The sequence below is a fragment of the Littorina saxatilis genome, linkage group LG2 (genome assembly GCF_037325665.1).
Source record: "Littorina saxatilis isolate snail1 linkage group LG2, US_GU_Lsax_2.0, whole genome shotgun sequence".
In the NCBI taxonomy this organism is placed as follows: domain Eukaryota; kingdom Metazoa; phylum Mollusca; class Gastropoda; order Littorinimorpha; family Littorinidae; genus Littorina; species Littorina saxatilis.
The window spans coordinates 7,858,949-7,881,448 of NC_090246.1; the positions used below are offsets into that span (position 1 = coordinate 7,858,949).

General features: G+C 44.3%; 1 protein-coding gene and 1 long non-coding RNA gene across 2 annotated transcripts in view; one reads left to right on the plus strand and one right to left on the minus strand.

Annotated features, from left to right (window-relative positions):
• The window catches only part of LOC138958101 (chromobox protein homolog 8-like), a 16,782-nt gene extending 508 nt beyond the window's left edge, over positions 1 to 16,274 (minus strand). The window contains exons 1-7 of the mRNA XM_070329164.1: positions 16,064 to 16,274; positions 15,805 to 15,848; positions 14,298 to 14,363; positions 8,050 to 8,107; positions 6,621 to 6,879; positions 5,925 to 6,271; positions 1 to 5,306 (exon numbers count right to left, since the gene is read on the minus strand). The exon at positions 1 to 5,306 is cut by the window's left edge and continues 508 nt beyond it. Coding sequence (XP_070185265.1) covers positions 4,869 to 5,306; positions 5,925 to 6,271; positions 6,621 to 6,879; positions 8,050 to 8,107; positions 14,298 to 14,363; positions 15,805 to 15,848; positions 16,064 to 16,132 — 1,281 coding nt within the window. The 5' untranslated portion in view covers positions 16,133 to 16,274 and the 3' untranslated portion in view covers positions 1 to 4,868. The remainder of the gene's footprint in view (positions 5,307 to 5,924; positions 6,272 to 6,620; positions 6,880 to 8,049; positions 8,108 to 14,297; positions 14,364 to 15,804; positions 15,849 to 16,063) is intronic.
• Positions 1 to 22,500, plus strand: part of LOC138958108 (uncharacterized) — a 353,780-nt gene that overhangs the window by 179,358 nt on the left and 151,922 nt on the right. The gene's annotated exons all lie outside the window — the stretch shown is intronic.

Sequence of the window (22,500 nt, forward strand, 5' to 3'; positions counted from 1 at the left end):
CTGAAAAAAAAGAATGGTCATAATGCCATGCGACGGTTAACAAGGCATACGTCTGTACGAAAAACATTTCGAATGAACCTTATTGTATTCATTTTTTAGGATCGTAATTTCACTTTCGCACAGTAAACGTCTCCCATATCTTCAATACCAAACGACCAACAAAAGTGCAATCATATATATAGTATTTTTGTTTCTTTTATAATTTTTTTTATTTTGGGGGGGTAGTTTTAGTTTTTGTGTGTGTTTTTGTTTTGTTTTTGATCAGTACCTTACGGAATAAAACAAAAAGCATGACATACAGCGGTTATTTCCCTTCTGATTCCCAGACCCGAGGAGTTCCTTGAAGCAACCAGATGTCCTGCTTAATTAGCAAAACGAAGTTAGCACTACAGACAACGCGGGGAGATTTTAAGTTCGATAGATCGTGTTCATCAAGCTCAGTTGACGCGTTTCTGTTGTCGTCTGTGAAACCAGAAAAAAATCGGTGCATAGAAGAAATAAAGGAGAAAATAATAATAATTCGAAAACGCCAGCCTACCCAGCAAGGTGTCGTCAACTTGTAACAATTTGGGTTCAAAATTTTCAAAACTGCGTGCGCAACAACAGTAAATCGATCGTCCACACTGCGTTTACAGTATGTAAAGTATGTAAAGTATACATATATACTATGCTGGTTTTCTTCTCAAACACTGACCGTGCGTCTGAAAACAAATTCTCTTAACACGTATTTCACTTTCCTTTAATACAAGAACTGCAGCGTTTAGGAAACTGCAAAACTAATCTGGTCCCTCTTATTTGTAAAACCAAGTCAACATTCAAATAGTGCTACTATACATGAAATAAGGACAAGATCATATTCAAATGTTTTGACAAAAATGCTTCTTTTACAACCGTACCAGTGAAAACATAACTTACAAGTGCATGTTCATCCGCTTAAATGTTAAATGGCGAAATATATCTTAACAATTCAACAAAAATTCTTCAAACTGGCGAAATAAAGTGAAATAAAGTTAAGTATAAAAGGCTTTAGGTGTAACGTTTGAAATTCACTAACTCATTGCTAAACGAAAAGAACATGTGAACGAAGCAGAAAAGGAACAGGACATGCACAAAAACTAACAAAATAAATTTAAAAAAATGTGCGTAAGTTATGTAAAATCATATTATGCAAATGACTAAACACGCAATCAATAAATGACAGAAAAAAAACCGTAGTCCCAACTAGACCTGCAAGTTTAAAGTTTTTAAATGCTTCTTCTTTTCTTAAAAAACACACAAGCTAAAAGTGAACGATCGATACCTACGGCAAGTCTCACAACTTTTAGGTTCACCACAACTAAATCCTGGAAAAGGTGATACAAGTCAAAATCAAAATGAATTAAGAGGAAACAGAGACACATCATAGAACATAAGTTACCCACAAGGTCCAGCGAATATTGTGCTTACGTGTGATTCCCGAAGTTCAAAACAAAAACTGTCACCTCGTGGTAGTACTTTTCTTTCTTTATTTGGTGTTTAACGTCGTTTTCAACCACGAAGGTTATATCGCGACGGCCGGGTAAAGGGGGGAGATGGGATAGAGCCACTTGTCAATAGACTCAATTGTTTCTTGTTCACAAAAGCACTAATCAGAGGCTTGCAACGTAGTACATATATTATTACCTTACTGGGACTGGGAGAATGCAAGTTTCCAGTACAAAGGACTTAACATTTCTTACATACTGCTTGACTAAAATCTTTACAAAAATTGACTATATTCTATACAAGAAACACTTAACAAGGGTAAAAGTAGAAACAGAATCCGTTAGTCGCCTCTTACAACATGCTGGGGAGCATCGGGTAAATTCTTCCCCCTAACCCGCGGGGGGTACCGGTAGGCCTAGTGTTGATATATCCACAAATACAAAGTAATGTTAAAGATACGTTCATTCCTGTGTGCACGATCATGTACTCAACCGCAGATCTGTTCAGACTGTCCCATGAGTTAAGAGCATCCACCCATTTGGACACACACTCAAAATCATCAGCCTGCATGGCTGGCTCTATTTGAAATGTTGGGATATAATGCTCAATTAATTTCGTAATATGACAAGGGTGTCAGATACAACATTAATTGGAGATAAAAAAAACAATAAACAAAAAAAACCTCCCAAATTGTCTGGAGATTTTTGCTTTGCCCAAATGGACAGATGCCAGGTAAAATCCAGAACAGATCTACGCTGATTTACACGATGGTTTACACGGGAAGGAACGCAACTTTAACTCGATGAGAAGTTGGTGATCTTCCGCAAAAATAGACGCTGCACCCGTAGTCACAAAGAGAGGAAATAAATGGTTCATCGTCTGTGTTTGATTCAAAAGTTCAACATTATATTTTGCTAGCAATCTCCTGAATAAGCAAGTAGGCCCTGTGAGGTTTGTAGTCACACTGAACAAATCTCAAAATGTGCACTAGTCTGTCAGTGTCTGATGTCACTTTCACGAGGATACTTCGGGATATAGCCCAAATGCGTTTAGTTTTAGTCATGCTATTTACAAAGTCTGGATTACACAGCAACATTTTCATGTCACAAAACTAGTTCTGAGTTCAAGAAATGTCCAGACATGGTATCCATCAAACGCCAACTATACTTTCCAGGTGTAAATTGTAATGCTATCTTTTTATTAGTTAACTGGTAAACACGCGAGAAAGTTGAACCGACGTCAACAACGGTAATAAGCCTCACCATCCATGCTTGCACAGGACATTCCAAAACGAACTTCGTGTTCCACGTGTTAAAGAACAAAGTTCAGTCTCGGAACTGTCCAGTTAATGCATATCAACTCTGAAAATATACCCCTGAAGAGCGGTGATCGAGTTGCGTAGAAACTCTCTAAGCAGTACAGCCATATAGACATCATGACGGTGAGATAAACTACTTCTTTGGTGTCTGATTCTCACGGGACAGAAGGTCTATTGATCGGTTGGAAGCTTTGCTCTGCGTTGTCCTACACCTCCGCGAAGCTTCTCGGCGTTGGCGTATACATAATAATATATCTCCGCTTAGTTATTGTAAAGACACCGAACTCACTCAAGTAAACAGCTTCTGAACCCTTTTTCTTTTCTTTACGAATAGCTGATGTACACCTCCGGAAAAGTACTCGGCGTTACTGAGTGCACACCTCAGCGTTGGCGTATTTTGATAACCTAAACCTACTCAAACAATCAGAATGTGTGAGCCTTCTCGTGGGATGTAGCGGCGTTGCTTCATCTCGTACAACTTTGTAGCCTGACAAATGGCTGAGGAGGAATAACAATGTATAATTCTTACGAACCTGACAGTCTGGTTACGTCCGTGACATATATATGTCCTGTGATTTTCAAAAACATTTAAGAGTTCTAGTACATGAAACACACCGTCCCGCGTTAAAATGTAAAGATATAAACCCCGAATGATAAATCACCAGGGTCCTAACTTCCCAATAAAGTCTAAATAATTAAGCAGTGATGTGAAAGCAATTGAGTGAGTCCAACCAATGTTGAGTGGTCACCAAACACTGTGTACATCCACAGAAGAACCTTAAACACGTAATGAGTACGCTCAGTGTATCGGCAAAATTGCTTAACGACCTTTAGTGAATCAATTCATATGTATTTATCACGTAACAGGGATAACACACATCAGTTGTGCTTTCACGGCTAACGATGGACAGATACAGCCTTCCCGCTTTCAGAGACATTTCCGTGCAAACAAAAGGATGCAGTAATACAAAAAAAGTGTGTATCAATTGTAAACATCTGATTTATAAACATCAAACTTAGGCAAAACATTATGAAATGTAAGGGCTGTGTATACCTAAACGAAACACCAACAAAGAACAACAAAAGAAACGGTGAAGAGTGTCATAAGTGTCTGACTCTGATGCCGTTCTAAACAATCTTCAACAACATTTCTGAAAGCGTTAACTATTTTTAGATTCGAGGGCTCCCGTATGAAACTTTTTAACAATCAATCATTCTTATTTTGACTGCCATTCCGTCAATCTACACCAAACTTCCTTTGAGTAAAAAAGACTCAAATTCAAACTTCAGCAAGTGTCCACAAAATCTGTCATTCCTGAATATTCCCCGTAAGCTCCTTACATGATAACAAATCCATTCCGTGAAACTTCAACCAGCCTTTCAGCTTTAATGCCATTCCTTGAACTTTAACAACCGACAGTTTCTGGGGGCGAGGTTTGATTTTGTAAAACTCCAACGAGTGTATGTTTAGCAGAGAGTCCATCAAACGTGAACATGATTTGATCACTTGCAAGTCCAATGAGTGCTTCCATGCTTTGAACACTTCCGCACAGCGCTGTATCCACAATCCGGCAGTCCCTACAATCTTCTCCAAGCTCTCGAGACGTTCTCCAAGTCCAGATTTGGTTGGGGGCAGTTCCGAGTCACTGACGCCGTCAACAAACAGTCGAGTGACACAGGCAAAGCCACAAGGGTGACTATGTGTCCACAAATCGTCGAGTGACCCACAGGGCAAAGCCACAAAGGTGACTATGTGTCCACAATTCGTCGAGTGACACAGGGCAAAGCCACAAGGGTGACCATGTGTCCACAAACCGTCGAGTGAACACAGAAACGCCGCAGATGTGACCATTTCCATGCTCCGAAACCGTTGAGTGAAACAAGCAACATAGGTGACTGACTATGTGTCCACCAAGCGTCGAGCGACTCAAGGCATAGTCAAAGACGTGTCTATGTGTCCATTTTCTGAACCAGTTCACAAACCGTCAAATGAAGCACACGTTAGCCACTAAGGTGACTCTTGAGTCCATGTTCTTAAACCGTTCTCAAACCGTCGAGTGACGCCAAAAGAAAACCGCAGAGGTGACTACGTGTCCATGCTGGCATTGAAGAAGCCTTGGTCAGTGGGGCTCTCCACGAAGGTGACTCGCAAACGGTTGCACGTGACGTCTGTGACCGTGACCTTGACAGGGGGCTTGTCGTGGGGCGGGTACCATAAGCGCGTGCGGGGCTTGGAATGGTGGAAGGGCCGGTACTTCTTGTGGGTCCACTCCCTCCCCTCCGAGAACCTGTCGCTGGCGTCATCGTCCAGATCCATAGGCCAGTGGAAAGCGGAGGTGTCCATGCTGGTCGTTGTGCTGCTGTGGTCGTTGTATTGGTCGCCGCTGTTGCTACTGTTGTTGTTATTGTAGTGGTCCCCGCTTCGCGCTGGCGTGTGTGAGGCACTGTCGCCGGTGTGATTCTCCAGCGTGCTGGCTGCTGCTACCAGCAAAGACAGGTTGTCCATTTGTTCTGCTGTGCTAGGCTGCAAAACAGGAGAGATTTTTGTGAATACAAGCAGCTACACACCATACACCAGCATACATACAGACAGTCATGCTCGGAAGAACGAGAGACCGACCAGACATTGACATTTGATCGTAATTTAGACAATCAAGCGTATACAAAACGGCGAAATCGTATGGGTTCCCAGGTCTGAGACAACGAATTACTACTCCCACACAGTCCGTCATTCGGCCAATGTATGGCTTAGACGGAGGCGGGTTTGGAATAAAATTCGTTTGACTATACGACAGAAAACCTCTTTCGCCAAATAATTTCAACAACACAGGTTCTCCGCCGAAACACAGCCACGGTTTGTACACACCACTGTCGTTTCAAACACAACCATTTAAAACTAACGAGACGAATTACAGAAAACCAACACACACAAATATGAAAATATATATTGGTCCAATACAACATTATACAAACATAAAGGTCCAAAACATTGATCTGCCAGCGAGACCTCTTACATGTGGAAACTTTTGGACGGTCGACGGTCCAGGAGTTAGAATAATCCCTCAGATGGAAAACAAAAAAAGATTGCCTTAGTGCTACGAAACACACATACTTTTTAAACGGTGTTACTTAAAACACGTACCTCGGTGGATTCTTCGTTGGTCAAACTCATGTAGTTGTTGTAGCTGTTGTCGTGGAAGTTGGGCGAAGGGGGGGAGATGGGGGAGGCGATGGGGGTGTATTCAACGTCCTCCTGGTAGCCCGTCTTGCAGCTGGAGAAGTAATCTCTCTTCCACTTCTTGACGATGGAATAGGCTGTAGTGGACTTTTCTGATGACGTGGACTTCTGAACACTGGTCCGCCGCTGGGGGTACTGGTGGAGGGGGAGGTTTTGGGGTCCGCTGCCGTCACGCACGAACACCTCGTCAGAGTCCACCGAGGTACGCGTCGGTGAAAGCTTCTTGTTGAGGTTGTTAAAGGCACGGTTGTCTGGAAAAAAGGATGAGAGTTGTTGTGTGGTGAGCTGATATTGAATTATGCGGTTAATATTGAGTTGTGTGGATTAAAGGTGTTTTAACCACATCGCAAATCCCACAACCCTCACATACAAACAGACATACAAGTACGCACGCACACACATAAGCATATATACCCCCCCCCCCCCACTCTCTCACACACACGCACCACCTCTCTCTCTCTCTCTCTCTCTCTCTCTTTCTCTCTCTCACACACACACATACACACACACACGCACCACAGCGCTCTCTCTCTCACTTTCAAAATCACACACACGCACACACACACATACACACACACACACACACACACACACACACACCTTCGCCTTGCAGGGCACTGACGTCGCTGCAGTCAGACGCCACAGACAGATCTCGCCTGAAACCACCGGCACTGAACGCCCACGCCGACCGTTTGGTGCTGCCGCAGTCGTGGTCTGTGTCTCTGATGGTCGTTGTGCTGCTGGTGGAGCTCGCCTGGCTAGGGCGGCGGCTGTTGTGGTTGTCGTTGTAGTCTTCGGTGTCACTTGAAGAGGCGCTGGAGTGGGTTCCCCCGTCCAGTTCGCGTTCTTCTAGTTCTCTCTGTGATAAGGCACACAAAAAAAAATTGTCTGTTTAGGGTAACCCGACCGACCCTATCGATTTGGCGCCGACCCAAAAACTTTTTTTTGATTTCAAAAAAAAAAAAAGAGGTAAAAATGCTAAAAAGAGACATTTGGCGTTTCTTTCTCTCCCTTTCTCTCTGTTTTATTTATACGTTAGTTTTGAAACATGTATTCATTAAATATAAGAAGTGAATTTACACACACAAACACAAAAACAAAACAAACAAAAAAACCCTACCTACCTACCGACCCTACTTTTTTTGGTCATGTTACCCTAAACAGACATTTTTTTGTGTGGCCTAAATGAAATAGCTTCGGTCAGACAAGGTACCCGGGACATTTCTAACTATAGTGGTCAGTCTTCCTCCCTTGGAATGGCGAGCTGCCATACAGCGCTACGTTTTATCTTATTTTTCGTTGATGTTTGCTATCAATTCTCTGCATAGGTGTGTTCGTGTTTTCCAAGCCTTAAGGTATTTTTCTAGTCTATGTTCATGTACACGCAGAGACGTCAAAACGCCTTTAGGCACCTCGTCGCATCGAAGGATGGCGCTGGCGTTAAAATTACTCTCGGTATCTAGTGTCTGAAAACAATTACTTTAGGAAGGATTGGCAAGCTTGGAACTACTAACATCTCACATTTCAAATGAATCATGCAAAGTGTTTAGGCCAAGAACAGAACACTGGTCTAAAGTGGTTTTGTCTTTGTGAAGTACTCATTCCCATAGATCGACAATGAATTCACACACACACACACACACACACACACACATACACACGTACACACACACACACACACACACACACACACACACACACACACACACACACACACACACACACACACACACATACACACGTACACACACACACACATTCCCAGAGATCGATAATGAATTCACACACACCACCACACACGCACACACACACACACACACACACACATACATTCCCAAAGATCGATAATGAATGCACACACACACACACACACACACACACACACACACACACATACATTCCCAAAGATCGATAATGAATGCACACACACACACACACACACACACACACACACACACACACACACACACACACACACACACACACACACACACACACACACACACTGAGAGGCTCATTGTGCACCTACCTGGAGACGTCTTTTCCTGATGAGCCGCTGCCGCTTCTGCCACTGCAGATCCGCCCTCCTGAGATGCAGAGAAACAAGAAGAGCAATCAATACCAGGGTTTAGTCATAAGCCGCTGACGTGTCCAGAATTTCCAAACTCTGAACACAGGGGCAGGGGGGAGGGGGCGCGGGCAGGGGAAGTGGGTCTGAGAGAGAGAGAGAGAGAGAGAGAGAGAGAGAGAGAGAGAGAGAGAGAGAGAGAGAGAGAGAGAGAGAGGGAGGGGGGAGGGGGGCTCGTCAGATGTAAAATGCTCGGAACCATGTTCTTATTTTATCAGAGTTTCTCGAAAACAAATTCAGACTGGGTCCCCTTGAACGTCATGATTCACGAATCCAGTCACACAGGATTCGCCATAAATCAAGTTGTTTCTGATGCAATGTAGGAACCCGTGCTTAGCTATGACGAAATCTTACGCTTAGCTTTGTCACTGTCAGCTAGAGATTCTCTCAAGGTCTCGTTCTAATCGTGTTTTACACCATCAGCGGTTTTGTGTATACAGTCGAACCTGCTTATAACGACCACCCAAGATACCGACCGAAAGAGGTCGTTTTATACAGGGGGTCGCTATGGAAAGATCAATGATATAGAAGCAAACTAATAAGGGATCTTCTGGGGCGGTCGTTTTGGGCAGGTGACCGTTGTTGAGAGGTGGTCGCCTGGGCACGTTCGACTGTTCTAAATCGTCCCATAAAGAAAGAAATATTAACTGACGACTTCATGCCAGCCAATACAATTTCAGGTTGTAAAAAAATATACGACAGATACTTCCAAACTGCGTTTTGTGGTTCGACTTCTTTGTCTCTCTCTCGAGACAGTGTTCCATATCTCGAACATATATAAATACACGCTGACATACAAAGCCTTGTGAAGCAAACGAGTCACGCAACGGAATGCCGACACAAAAACGAATGCTGAAGTACCTGGTGTCTAAAATGCACTGAACTTGCTGTTTTGTCTTTCAACAACGAAAAAACACAACATTTTACAGAAAGGGAAAAGAAACTCGCCACCGAGAAAGAGTTGTGAGGGCACTGCATAAACCCCTTGCATCAGTGGACCAGGCGGCCAACACAAAATTGGCCAAGCAAACAACCTACACCTCGAGACAACAATCTTTATTTCGTTCTCTCTCTCTCTCTCTCTCTCTCTCTCTCTCTCTCTCTCTCTCTCTCTCTCTCTCTCTCTCTCTCGCTGTTAAGTTTTACGTCACAGGGGATGTAGCGGTGGTGTGGGAATGTTTGTCGGACGGTTGCGGTGTTTGCAGGGAGCGCATTGGGTGCACATCGCGGCCTGAACTAGCCTCTGCTTGCCCAGGTATCGCGGTCACATTCCACGCAACATCTTCTGCAAACACACACATCATCTACCGCAAAACACTCAGCCTCTGTCAAACTGACACGGGAGGGGGGAGAAGGGGGGAGGGGGTAGGAGAAGAGAGAGAGAGAGAGAGAGAGAGAGAGAGAGAGAGAGAGAGAGAGAGAGAGAGAGAGAGAGAGAGAGAGAGAGAGAGAGAGAGAATTCGGTTAATTAACAGCAAAGCATCATCAACTGCTTGTACATGTTCTGCCGCGGCTTCTCCAACGGCCAGAGACAGTCACAGAGACTGGACGACTCGCCTCCCAAACACCTCAAGACCGTCCACTATTACTTCCATACGAGAGAGATAGGGGGGGGGGGGGGGGGGGTCCCATCCGGGGAGAAGAGAATAAGAGACTCGAGAAAGAGAGAGAGAGAGAGAGAGAGAGAGAGAGAGAGAGAGAGAGAGCAAACAAGTGGTGTTTAAATCGTCAGTGCATCGTCAGTTCAAATGTGCCCGTCAAGTTTTGGCAACGAAACATGCAGCTGAATATACGCCAACGCTTTGTCCCCTCAAGCTGCCGTACCGCACGTGCAGGAAGCAAGATAAGACACACCGCAAGTTATCCTACTCGCCTCAATAATTGATCGCATCTCGGGTCGCTGTGAACTTGACTTTGAGGGCACAGTTGGATCGATGTGACATTGAGAAAAGATCAGTGTGACATCTTGTCCAAAACCACAAAAAGAAAAAGAAAAACATTCGCCTAAAACCCGCTCGGCTGATGAGACGGCCTGCCAATGCACTGGAGAAAAATTATTCCACGATTGGGGGATTTTCCATGATAGCCGCTTTCAACCCCGTAATTCCGTTTGCTTTGCTCTCAGTGAGCTAAGCTTTTTACGGTGCCACGCAACAGTAGGAAGCAAATGAATCAGGCTCGTGATCGCTGACGATAAGCTGTGAACAATGTGAACGAAACAAAAACTAAAATTCCCCTGAGAAACTAAAAATACCCCTGATCTATGTTTACGATACACTTATACATGAAAATTATCCGTCTGATTGGCTCAACTTATTCGATTTTATTTCAGACAGATCGACGGAACACTGGTTCAACATCAATGACTCAGCTCATTTGGATAACATTCCTCGAGCGGAGCCGCTAATTGGACTATTCGAAAGCACAAGAATGAACAGTGTAACAGAACAGACTAATTAGAGCAATCGTAGCATTACTTCGGTCTGTTCGATAAAGAATACAACAAGGAGATAACACTGAATGTCTTGCGGGAAATACGCAACCCCCAGGCCTGGCCCAATCATCCCCCTTACATCCTCATCCCCCCTAACACACCCCCCCCCCCCCCCCCCCCCCCCCCCCCCTTACGTCCGCACGAACATAAGCGACAAGAAACATTGCATACGGTTTGTTTTCTACCAAGTTATATCCGGTGGAGCAACTGATATGAAATACTATTTGTCAGATGTACGTGCCTGACAGACAGCATGCAGTCCATCCGTTACGTCTTCTCGCATTAATCGATACATAGGAATTTCAAGAAAAACAACGAGCTATGTATTCATTGAGTGTTACTGTCAGATCTACTCATTCCTGAGAATACTTCATCAATAGATTATCCATTTGACCAACTTGACGGCAACATAGGTGTGTGTTTTTTTGTTTTGTTTTTATCAACATCAGTATTATTTCGCACGAACAGCCACACAACACAGTGTTCCCCATTTAGATTAGTATTCCAATAGGCATAAACAATGAAATAGTTCCACGCACCGGCTTTCGCTTTCAGACTGATATAAACCAATAGACACAACCCTGGCACTTCGATCAAAACCCAACAATTAACTACATGCAATAGTCATATTTTACGGCCGGTAGCGGCGGGGCCGGAATGAAATTACAGACAAACAAGCAAGTTCAATGAACAATTTTGACAGGCTTAGTCACAGTTCTAACCGACAGTCAGTGTCTGGGGCACGTGAGGAATATGACCCAGAGCCCCCCCCCCCCCCCCCCCCCCTCCCCCCGATGACTGTGTGCCGGCACTCGTTTCACAGAACTCGTGCGCACCGTTCTTCTCGTTACTCATCAATCGATACTGGAAATATGGCTGAAATCACTGGAGTCTACTATTACAGTTTACTAAGCAGTGCAGTTTTATCACTCGTAGACCATGGTCCTAAAAATAGATGAAACGTCAGTAACGCGCTGACGTGTTCCAGGCAGACCGTACAAGTTTATCTTTGAGCATCTCCCCATGGGGCCCCGTTAGTCTCTCTCTCTCTCTCTCTCTCTCTCTCTCTCTCTCTCTCTCTCTCTCTCTCTCTCTCTCTCTCTCTCTCTCTCTCTCTTTCAAGCGTTGTACACACACACACACACACACACCCCCCTCCCCCTCTCTCTCTCTCTCTCTCTCTCTCTCTCTCTCACACACACACGGCGGACACCACTCATAATCTCTCCCTCTCTCTCTTCCGTTCCGCGAAACGTTTTGTACTTCAATCCCCGTTATCCCCCAATCAAACCCCCCTATATATATCCATCCCATCTCGAGTCTGTCTTTCTCTCCCTCTCAGTCTCTGGCCCGTCAATAACTGTGACTTCGAGAGACGACGACGCAGTAACGGCATTGACGTGATTTGATTTCTAATCAGCAAGTTTAGATCGCTGCATGACTCATCAGATTATGAAACAACCTCTCAAGGAACAACTCTCATTACATAACCACTGAGTGGAAACTAGCAACTAACCAAAACGCATGCCCCATACGGAACACTGCCGTTAACTATCATAGTATCGGGACTGATCGATGGAAGGCGGATTGTGCAACTGATCATGATAGTTCGGACTGGCGAAATGGCAGTACTGAGTCACGACACGACATAACATCGCGCGTGACTGAGAAACTTGAAAGTGTGAGTAAGCACATGCTTTTCAACTCTCTACTAGTCTACCCCATACCCCACCCACACATCCATCCAAAAGTACCGACAGGTAATCACCGGCATCATTCTTGTTGAAACAAACAACCGCGATCAAGTAACTTTCCGACACAGGCACGCGAATTTCGAAGTGTGTCTGGGCACCTGACGCACAACTCGCCGCGGGAGCAGTAAAGAGCAGTGTAAAGAGAATGACACTGACTTCGAAGCCGAAGGGTTCAGCCAGATGTTCTGAATGGTGACATTCATCGCGCCCGGGCTAACATCTTCGGAGATGATCTGAGTATGGCGAGGGGCGGAATCGATTACACGGGAAGGGATGTGCCTTTAATCTCTCTTTTCTCGCCATTGGTTCTAAAAAGCCAACGATGGGAGAGGGAAAAATAGTCAGTTCAAAACGATCTAGCCATACGCAGGTAGTTTTCCGCGGGGAATAACGAGTCACGTGCCTGTGAACGGACACGTGGTTTCAGCAGAGGCCGCGAGGGGTATCTGGCGGGTAGCCAGGGTAAACACGCACCATCTGCCGTGTTGTGACTGTTGTCCACTAACCGCACGCGCCATCTGACCAAGCCCCCCCCCCCCCTCCCCCCAAAAAAAGGGGTTTCCGCTATGATTGGACAAAGGAGTTTTGTTCTGTGGCTCAAACACTCAGTGAACTGTTGCTAAAAATACACCCCCGTCTTTCCCAAGGAGAGAGAAAAACGAGAGGCGTGCGGCATGCCGGCGAGCGTAGTGTTGCCGCCTGTAAGCAAACGCTATCTACACTCGGCATTTTCCGCCCGATCTTCAACCTACTCACGCCCACGCAAACACTAGTGCACCTCGTTTTGTGTGCCCTCCCTTGCACTTCTGTTTACGTACCCCCCTCTCTCTAATTTCATGTCGTGTTCTCTCTCTCTCTCTCTCTCTCTCTCTCTCTCTCTCTCTCTCTCTCTCTCTCTCTCTCTCTCTCTCTCTCTCTCTCTCTAGGGACTAGCTGTAAGAAAGGGCCATATGGACCTAAATGCTATCATCCCTCAGTAAAACAAGTGTTTTCAAGTTCGAGTTCTCTCTCTCTCTCTCTCTCTCTCTCTCTCTCTCTCTCTCTCTCTCTCTCTCTCTCTCTCTCTCTCTCTCTCTCTTCTGTACTTCCTTAAATCAAACAATCAGCAAGTTTAGATCGCTGCATGACTCATCAGATTATGAAACAACCTCTCAAGGAACAACTCTCATTACATAACCAGTGGAAACTAGCAACAAAACTGAGACTTGCTTAACTAGTTTAGTGTATCGAAAATTGTTCGTTGGATCGATTCCTATCCGTAAACTATAGATCGAAGAGCTATAACCAAGCACTAAAACGAATAGAATTATCAAATAACTTGATTAAGTCTGTTATCTAAATATGTTTTAAACCACACACAGTGACACACACAAACACACACAAACACACACACACAAATTCCACCACCACCTCCCTCCTTCAAATCAATGTACCACCCACCCCGGCCAAATCATGAACAGATTCCGTCTGGTTGCAATACATTACATCAAAGGGAGTTAAAATTACAAAATAATGGACTCACTTCGTTACTAAGTCAGCATCGGTGTCTATCTGATGCAACGCTGTTGCATTACATTACACCAAAGCTAAAACAGCATGCATTATACGTTCAGTAGGTGTTCGGCCCACGGCCGCGTTGCCGACACTATCCTGCCAGTGTCGTAGAGCGGATACCCCTGAGCCACCGAGAAAACCGTATCGCGGGGCTAAAAATAGTGATGTCAGCACGCGCAATGTTGTAAACAAGCAGCTTGCATTGCATGACGGTCAGAGCGAGCGAGCGAGCTGGGGAGCGTGGCTCGCTCGGTGTGTGTATGTGTGTGTGTGTGTGTGTGTGTGCGAGAGAGAGAGAGAGAGAGAGAGAGAGAGAGAGAGAGAGAGAGGGGGTCTTAGTTTCTCACCTTGACTGGAATTCAGCAATCAGCAAGGGATCCAAAATATTTTCTTTCGGTTCCCATGTGCTCTGACTGAAACAAATAAATGTATGTGTGCATAAAACATATTTTACTAATAAAAAATGCATGTGCGAGATGTGCCTGTCGATTTGTGCATGTCTGTATGTGTGTGCATGTCAGTCTATTCGTGCGTTCGTGTGAGTGCGTGCATCTGTCTGCCTGCCGCTGAAAGTGCTATAGCCTATTGAACATCAGAGCTGTCCACCTGAAGTGAAGAGTTTCACTTTCTAAACAAGTCACTACACATTTGACTTTGATATTGTTTCATTGCCTCAACATTGATATATGTATCTTGTCTGACATAACAAGCAACTTCATGAAAACGCTGATATAAGTATAAAATACACAAGAAAATTAAATATCAAAATTTCAATAAATGAACTGAATTCATTTTGATTTAAGAACAAAATATAGCAGGGACTTAAGTGTTAAAAAACATCAATTTGCAATCGACCTTACTTTGAAAAACACTAAGTTAGAAGTACACAGTATTTGTACTTTGTTTTTCCAAGTTTTCAAATTCAACAGTTAAAGGCACAGTAAGCCTCCCGTAAACCATCACAGAGCTCCCCGAGCGTCTAAATACAGTACAAGCATACTTCCATTTGAACGCTCACCGAACGGGAACATCCTGGCTGCTTTCTGTCGAGCGTGAGACATTTTCAAAGAATTTATTTTCGTAGACTTGTTCCGTTAACAACAACGGCGCCTCGTTTTTGCGCTAGACCTAACTTTTAAAATCTGAATAATAAATTGACAGCTTGTTACACAAACATTCTTTAATCATAAAAGAATTCGTTTTTCATCAAGACAAGATCAGAACAATTCGAAGTTGTGAAAGTTTAAAAAAAGAAAAGCCCGGAAGCAGGGTCACGCAAGGGTCGTAGCAGACGACGGCCGGTTTATCAGTGCAAATCGCCGTTCCTCTCAACAGTCAAAAGCCATCGCTAGAGTTCTTGTGAACCACAGCCGTTGTTTCGTGCATAAAAAAAACGTGCTATTGTAGATAAGCTCACGTCGAGTCGCATTCAAATGACTAACTATGACGACTGCATTGTGAAAAGGGAAAACTGGATCACACGGGTTCACGACGGCTCAGGGGTAAGATAAACCACGCAAAAATAAATTCTTTGAAAATTGTTCGCTCTTTACGGAGGGCACCTAGGATGTTCTCAATTGGTGAGTGTTTAAATGAAATGGTGTTTGTACTGTGTGTAAAAGCCTGACCGTATCTGTGATGGTTTACGGGAGGCTTACTCTGCCTTTAACTAAGCGTGCCAAGGACGTATGCTTCGAATGCGGCAGCAACGCCAAAAACAAATCGATGCAACCGTCGAGGTCTCCACGCGGGGCGCACCGACAGATCTCATCAGAATCAAGCGGAGTGAAATGCGACTGAACAATCCAAAGAAAAATAGAAAGGCAAAGTCTTGACATCAAAGCTCATGCTTACCTTTCTGAATATCCTTTCCACTTCACCAAGTATTCCACTTTTCCCTGAAACAAAACACCGAAATACTGTTTAAACAACTTTACGTAACCGATCAACGCGATGCGACAAGTGTGAAGAAGAGCTGAGTGGTGCAGATCTGCACGCCTATCTGGTCACTGAGTGTGCATACGAAGAAAAGTCGATTTTCCACAATGGAAGATATGACAGCTTCGTGCATTTGCAGAACTGCAAAGAATTAACAGTAATCAATCAAACTCACCCGTCTCCTTCTTGATTTGCGAATAAAATCCGCTTGAAACACACGATCGCCGAAGGCAGGTAATTCCATGTCTGCAGCGGTTGGAAACAACAACACCAATGTTTTGCCGGCTGCAAGTGTCGTCTGCTTCGTAGAGAAATCGAGAACACTGCGCGCGCAGAGATCTGTGACGTGCCACCGCGCGCTTTGCTCAGCAAATCGCCGTCTGCAATGATCACGCAAACACTTCCTTTATATAGGTGACGTTGTGTTAAAATTGAATCAGTTACTTAAATTAGTCGTCACGTGATGCTTCTTAATAAATAACACTGAAATGTGTATTGATACGTAGGTCAGCGTTAGCCGCAATATACCACATATTTCCTGTTTTGTTATTCAAATATTTCAATTTGTTTGTGCTTGAACGGGAATTCTGACAGACTGTAGTTTTCAAACCGCAATAGCGTGGTCCGCGGCGTAGCCAAGCAAACACAAGCGACGCGTTACAACGTTCTATTTATAACTCAAGGGGGTCTTTCCTCAATATGTGGCAATCTTTCCTCTTGGTTACACGTCCGATACACCGATAAATAACTGCTATCACGCCACGTCATTTTCTACCCCCAGTGGGCGGGGTCAAGGGAAGCTAAACTGAAGCTTTGACTGGAGAGGGGAAGAAGTGGATCGTGTCTGGTTGAGAGCGGTTTTAACCGATTTCGTGAATTACTGACTCGACGAAGTTTGAAAAGGAGCCTTGAAAAAAGAACTGCGCAGTTGTTGGGTGGCATAGACATGTAGACCATACACTGGTTTCCGCGAACTGACGACCAGAAAGTTGAATAGAACGTCAAGGTTATATTTAGTCCAAGGTGCCACGCTCACATCGAGACTCGTGACACGACCATGTAGGCCTACCCTTGTAAAACAGCATTCACCCCCCCCCCCCCCCCCCCCCCTCTCATCTCCTTTTCGTTCCAGCCATTGCAGTTTGTTTCAGTTAAAACAGTGACTGATGTAAGCTTATGTCAGGCGGGCTTAACCCCGCTCATGTCACACATTTTTGGGGAAGATGCCGTACGCGCGCGCGTGTGTGTCCCAAATACCAAGTGGGTTTCAATAGGTCAACAATCCGACATGCGTCCGTTTTAACTGTTGCTCGAGAAGGGTTGAAACAAATCCCACTTCAATTTCAAACTTTGAAATTTTACGTTTGACAATTTGAACTTCAGTAACGGTCTAAATTCTCAGAAGGAAACTAGTCTGCACTGAGCTCGCTAATGTTCTGTGTGTGTGTGTGTGTGTCAGCTAGTGTGTGTGCGCGGTGCGAGAGAGACTGAGAGAGACTGAGAGAGAGACTGAGAGAGAGAGTGTGTGTGTGTGTGTGTGCCAATGTGTGTGCCGGTGTGTGTGCCGGTGTGTGTGTGTGTGCCAGTGTGCGCGCGCGCGTCAGTGTTTGTGTGTGTGTGTGTGTGTTTTGTGCGTGTGTGTGTATATGTGTGTGTGTGTGTGGGTGCGCGCGCGTGTGTGTGTGTGTGTGTTTTGTGCGTGCGAGTGCGTGTGTGTGTATATGTGTGTGTGTGTGGGTGCGTGTGTGTGTGTAAGTGCTAAGTAGCGTGATCATCAGTGATCGCCTACACTACTTCAGGTAAAATGTAGTGTCATGGCGACAGGTGTGTTTGTTTCGTTTGTTGTGTACGTGCCCTCTCTCTCTCTCTCTCTCTCTCTCTCTCTCTCTCTCTCTCTCTCTCTCTCTCTCTCTCTCTCTCTCTCTCTCTCTCTCTCTCTCTCTCTCTCAGCAGTCTCTCACTCTCTTTTTCTCTCTTTATCTCTCTATGATTATGTATATATCTCGCTCGGCATCGTGCTTGTTGTGCTGAGATGAATTGTTTGAAATAAGTCATTTCTTCAAAAGCCACTTTTGGCTTTCACGACATTAGTTTACAACACCAATTCCCATTGCGCACCGAGCATTCAGGCTGTTTATTTTGTTGTATATGACCAAATGGAGGGAAGGTCCTATCCCATGTTGGAGCCGGACCAGATCATAGTCAAACTGACGTGAGGTGGTTTCACAACAACGATCGAATGTGTCTTCAAATATCATGATGAGCTAGCTAAAGAATGTCGGTAAGGGTATAACAGAAACTCATTTTCCCCACGGTAACCCATCGTTTCATTCCATAGATTGATTCCTGTATTGTGGTACATGTGCCTTTAAGATATTGAAACAAGGAGGACAGACATGCATGTTGAGGCAACATTACTGTACATTGTTAAGTCTATTTGGGTGTTTGCGCGTGTGTGTGTGTGTGTGCGTGTGTGTGTGTGTGTGTGTGTGTGTGTGTGTGTGTGTGTGTGCGTGTGGGAAAGTGTCCCATCATTTCACCCCCGGTATAGGGGTGTGTATAGGTTTCACTCGATGTGTTTGTTTGTTTGTTTGTGTGTTTGTGTGTTTGTGTGTTTGTGTTCGCATATAGATCTCAAGAATGAGCGGACCGATCGTCACCAAACTTGGTGAACAGGTTCTATACATTCCTGAGACGGTCCTTACAAAAATTGGGACCAGTCAAACACACGGTTAGGGAGTTATTGGTGGATTAAGATTAAGAGTGGCATATTAATGGTCAAAGGGAAATAACCTTCTCAGTTGGTGGCAGTGAGAATGGTTATTTTCCTTTGACCAACGGGGGTGTTTTTCCTACCTCGACGTACCCTTTCGCAATGGACCCTGTGTTTACGCGAATAAACATTCTGACTTCTGACTTCTGACTTCTGACTTTCGACTTCCGACTTCCGACTTCTAACTTCTAACTTCTGACTTCCGACTTCTGACTTCCGACTTCTGACTTCTGACTTCTGACTTCTGACTTCTGACTTCCGACTTCTGACTTCTGACTTCTGACTTCTGACTTCTGACTTTTCGGTCCTTACAAAAATTGGGACCAGTCAAACACACGGTTAGGGAGTTATTGGTGGATTAAGATTAAGAGTGACATATTAATGGTCAAAGGGAAATAACCTTCTCAGTTGGTGGCAGTGAGAATGGTTATTTCCCTTTGACCAACGGGGGTGTTTTTCCTACCTCGAAGGAATTTCTTGTTATGTGTAGTGAACATCTGAGATTGTTGTTGATAACGTTAGAGTCATTTGAATTGTGTATTGTGTACGTGATTGTGTTTCCATTTATTTACAGTTCATTTGTTTTTAAATGTGTATTGTTGCTGTTATTAAGAGTATTATAGTTAAGATTGATTTAAGGCGCTGATGTTGTGTATTGATGCTGTAATTAAGATCATTATATTTAAGATTGTAAGGCGCTTAAAACTAGTTTAGGATTTGCGCCCTATAAATACCCGTATTATTATTATTATCATTTGGGGTTTAGGACTGATTAAAAGTAGTGTACGTAGTCCTCTTCCGAACTAGTCGGGGTAAATGTATCTAAATTGCATTAGACTACTTTGTCGACGAGGATAAGATGATACTTTAATACGCGGCTGAGATGACAACAAGGGAAATACATTTCACTCATAAAAATCCGCATTTCATTACAAAGCTTCGAGGCCAAAGATCGGAAGCAGACAAGCAACATGGAGACACATTTAGCGTGCAACAACAGCCGGACATACACGTTCATGTGTGAATGCACAAAACGGCAATCATTGCTGCATATCTCGCAATCAGATTCGTGTCGACTGTCAGTGTGTCACTGCACGTCAGCCCATCATAGGCGCTCGACGTTTTTAATGTGAATACAAGCGTTCCCACGTGGCACAAAATAGCAGGCGAGTCAGTGAAATCTCTCGTCAGTCCACACTGAGAGAAATCAAGTATTAAAGACACAATCCTTTTCGTGAAACTGGAGTTTTATTCCCTATTTCAGATCTGCCCAGGTTTTTACATAGCATAGAACAAACTCTTCACTTGGACTCACAGCATTAAAAACCAACATATTCTGGTTCCTGTGTAGAGTAGGGATTTTTTATGAAATAATTTCTTATAAGCAACTATAGATGGTGAGCCGAATAGTGAACACAGAAAAGACTGTGACTTGAACACGATATTGTACGTGGGAACAACGTATTCGACTTGGAAATTAACAAAACACGTAATTTCAAGAACTTACATTTCAACTGAGTTAGGGAAAAGTGCTTTAACTAGAGTAAATAACTGTTCCAAAGTCAACGCACGCTGTTCAAAACTAGCGTTTGTTCTGTTCAAACTGGATCTCTACATGCAGAGTCTCTCGATCCTTTCCCCTATTGCGAAATGTTGTTGAAAAACAAAGGATATCTTACCACTTACGAAAGACAAGGCATATATCTCAAAGACTTCAAAGACGTTCAGCATTACAGGCATGACTCATTTATTTGGCTAACAGCACAACATTGTGCAGATGTTTGGGCAAAGTACCAGTCAAAAGCCTGTCCTTCACTGGGCGAAATCGACTGCGCGAAGTATAGATCTACTTCGCGAAGCTGGCCGCACGAAGCTTTAGTACTGAGTTTTCGGTAAAAAGACTTCGCGAAGTCGACTTCGGGCTCAATTAAAGACGGGCTTTACAGACATACAATATCCCTTTGAAGAAACATTTGCTGCGGAATGTTTAGTTTGCGCGAATGGTGACTGCGGACATGCGACAATCTGTAGATGCTGAAAAAATAAGATTGTGGGTTTTTTTTTAGAGTCAATTGATGACAGAATGTTTCAGATTTTTTTTTTTTTTTTCATTTTTCATTACTTTATTGTCCCATCGCTGGGAAATTCGGGTCGCTTCCTCCCAGTGGAAAGCTAGCAGCAACGGAGTCGCGCTACCCAGGTGTCTGCGTGTTTAGGTGTATTCAGCCACCTGCACTTATGGCAGAATGACCAAGGTCTTTTACGTGCCATTGTGATGACACGGGGTGGGACATGGCTTCCGTCTCTGGGGCTCCGCTTGATTGGAATCCGGGCGATCGCCCGGGTGCGCCCGGGTGAAGTATTTTCAATCAAGTACAATCGGGTCATCAACCGGCTTAAGCCGGCGGGCTAGCCCGCCTCGCCCGACCAAAACACATCGGCTGATGCGAGATCAAAATGGCCGCCACGGGTGGAAAGTAAGTGAATCTTTTACTTCTGAAGAGAAAGTTGTACCTTCAGGCCGTGTTCACGCTTCTGTGCTTAATTATTGGGTTGAATCTAAGTACTCGTGATTGTTTAAAGTGTGTTTTGGGGCTTAGATAGGATTCATTGAAGTAATTTCAAGTGAAGTTGAATGTGAATCGATGACGATTCCATGCAGATGACTTGTCAAATGACAAGATCACAAGATTCGAGGCTTTTGACCAGTCAGCCAGTCCCTTCAATTGGTCAATATCTTGCAAACCATTTCAACCGGAGATCAAACATAATTATGTGTGACTTCCAATATATATGTGTGACTTCCAAGCATTCACACTCCATATTGTAGGCGTACTCCGCATCACTATCATCACTAAAGAACAACTCGTCCAACAGCAACAAATTGGCAGCCATGTTTATGGTCCGATTGCGCTTGATTGGTACTTTAGATCAAATCGCCCGCGTCACGTGGCGGGCGATCGCCTGGTCGCCCGCTTTGAATCCCAATCAAGCGGAGCCTGGGTCTGCACATAAAGTTGACCCGTGTCCGTCCCGGCCCGAATTCGAACCTGCGACCTTTCGATCACAAGTCCAGTGCTCTACCAACTGAGCTACCGGGCCCCTTCGTTCTATCAGCATAGCAATATAATCTTATTACCACAGTTCCGAGGGACATCCTGTTGGCGGCAACCACCGATATAATTACACAGATAACACACTGTGGCGAGAGCAATACTGCTGATCTGACGGGGTTGTGTGTCACATCCGTGTTTGTTTGAACATGCAGCGTTTCCTTATGTCAGTGGTCTATTTAGGCGTTAAAACACACACACACACACACACACACACACACACACACACACACACACACACACACACACACACACACACACACACACTAAAACAGACGTGGGGAAGGTGTTGTTGTTGGTGGTGTGTGTGTGTAAACTTGTCATGTAAAATATCATGAAACTCTAATGTAAATGTTCCCGTTAATTATCATGTAAACTGTTATATAAACTGTCAAGTAAAGTACAGCCGCACTCGCCTAAACGAAACACGCTTAAGCAAAAAACTCGGATATCAGAAACCAAAACCAATTCCCCGCCAGACCCCCCTCTTTGTAAGACTATTTCTAATTCGGATAAGGCAAACTCTGTCAAAAAATAGCTAACTCAAACACGGATATCTCAAACGTGATTTTGACAGATAAGCCAAACTCTAAACACTGTCGGAGAGACTTTTTTCTTTTTTCTTGAAAAACACGTCAGGAGTTCGAACATAAACATATTTCGTCACGGCTATAATTATCCTACGGAAACGAACACGTCACCTGTTTTTGAGTAGGCCTATGCGGG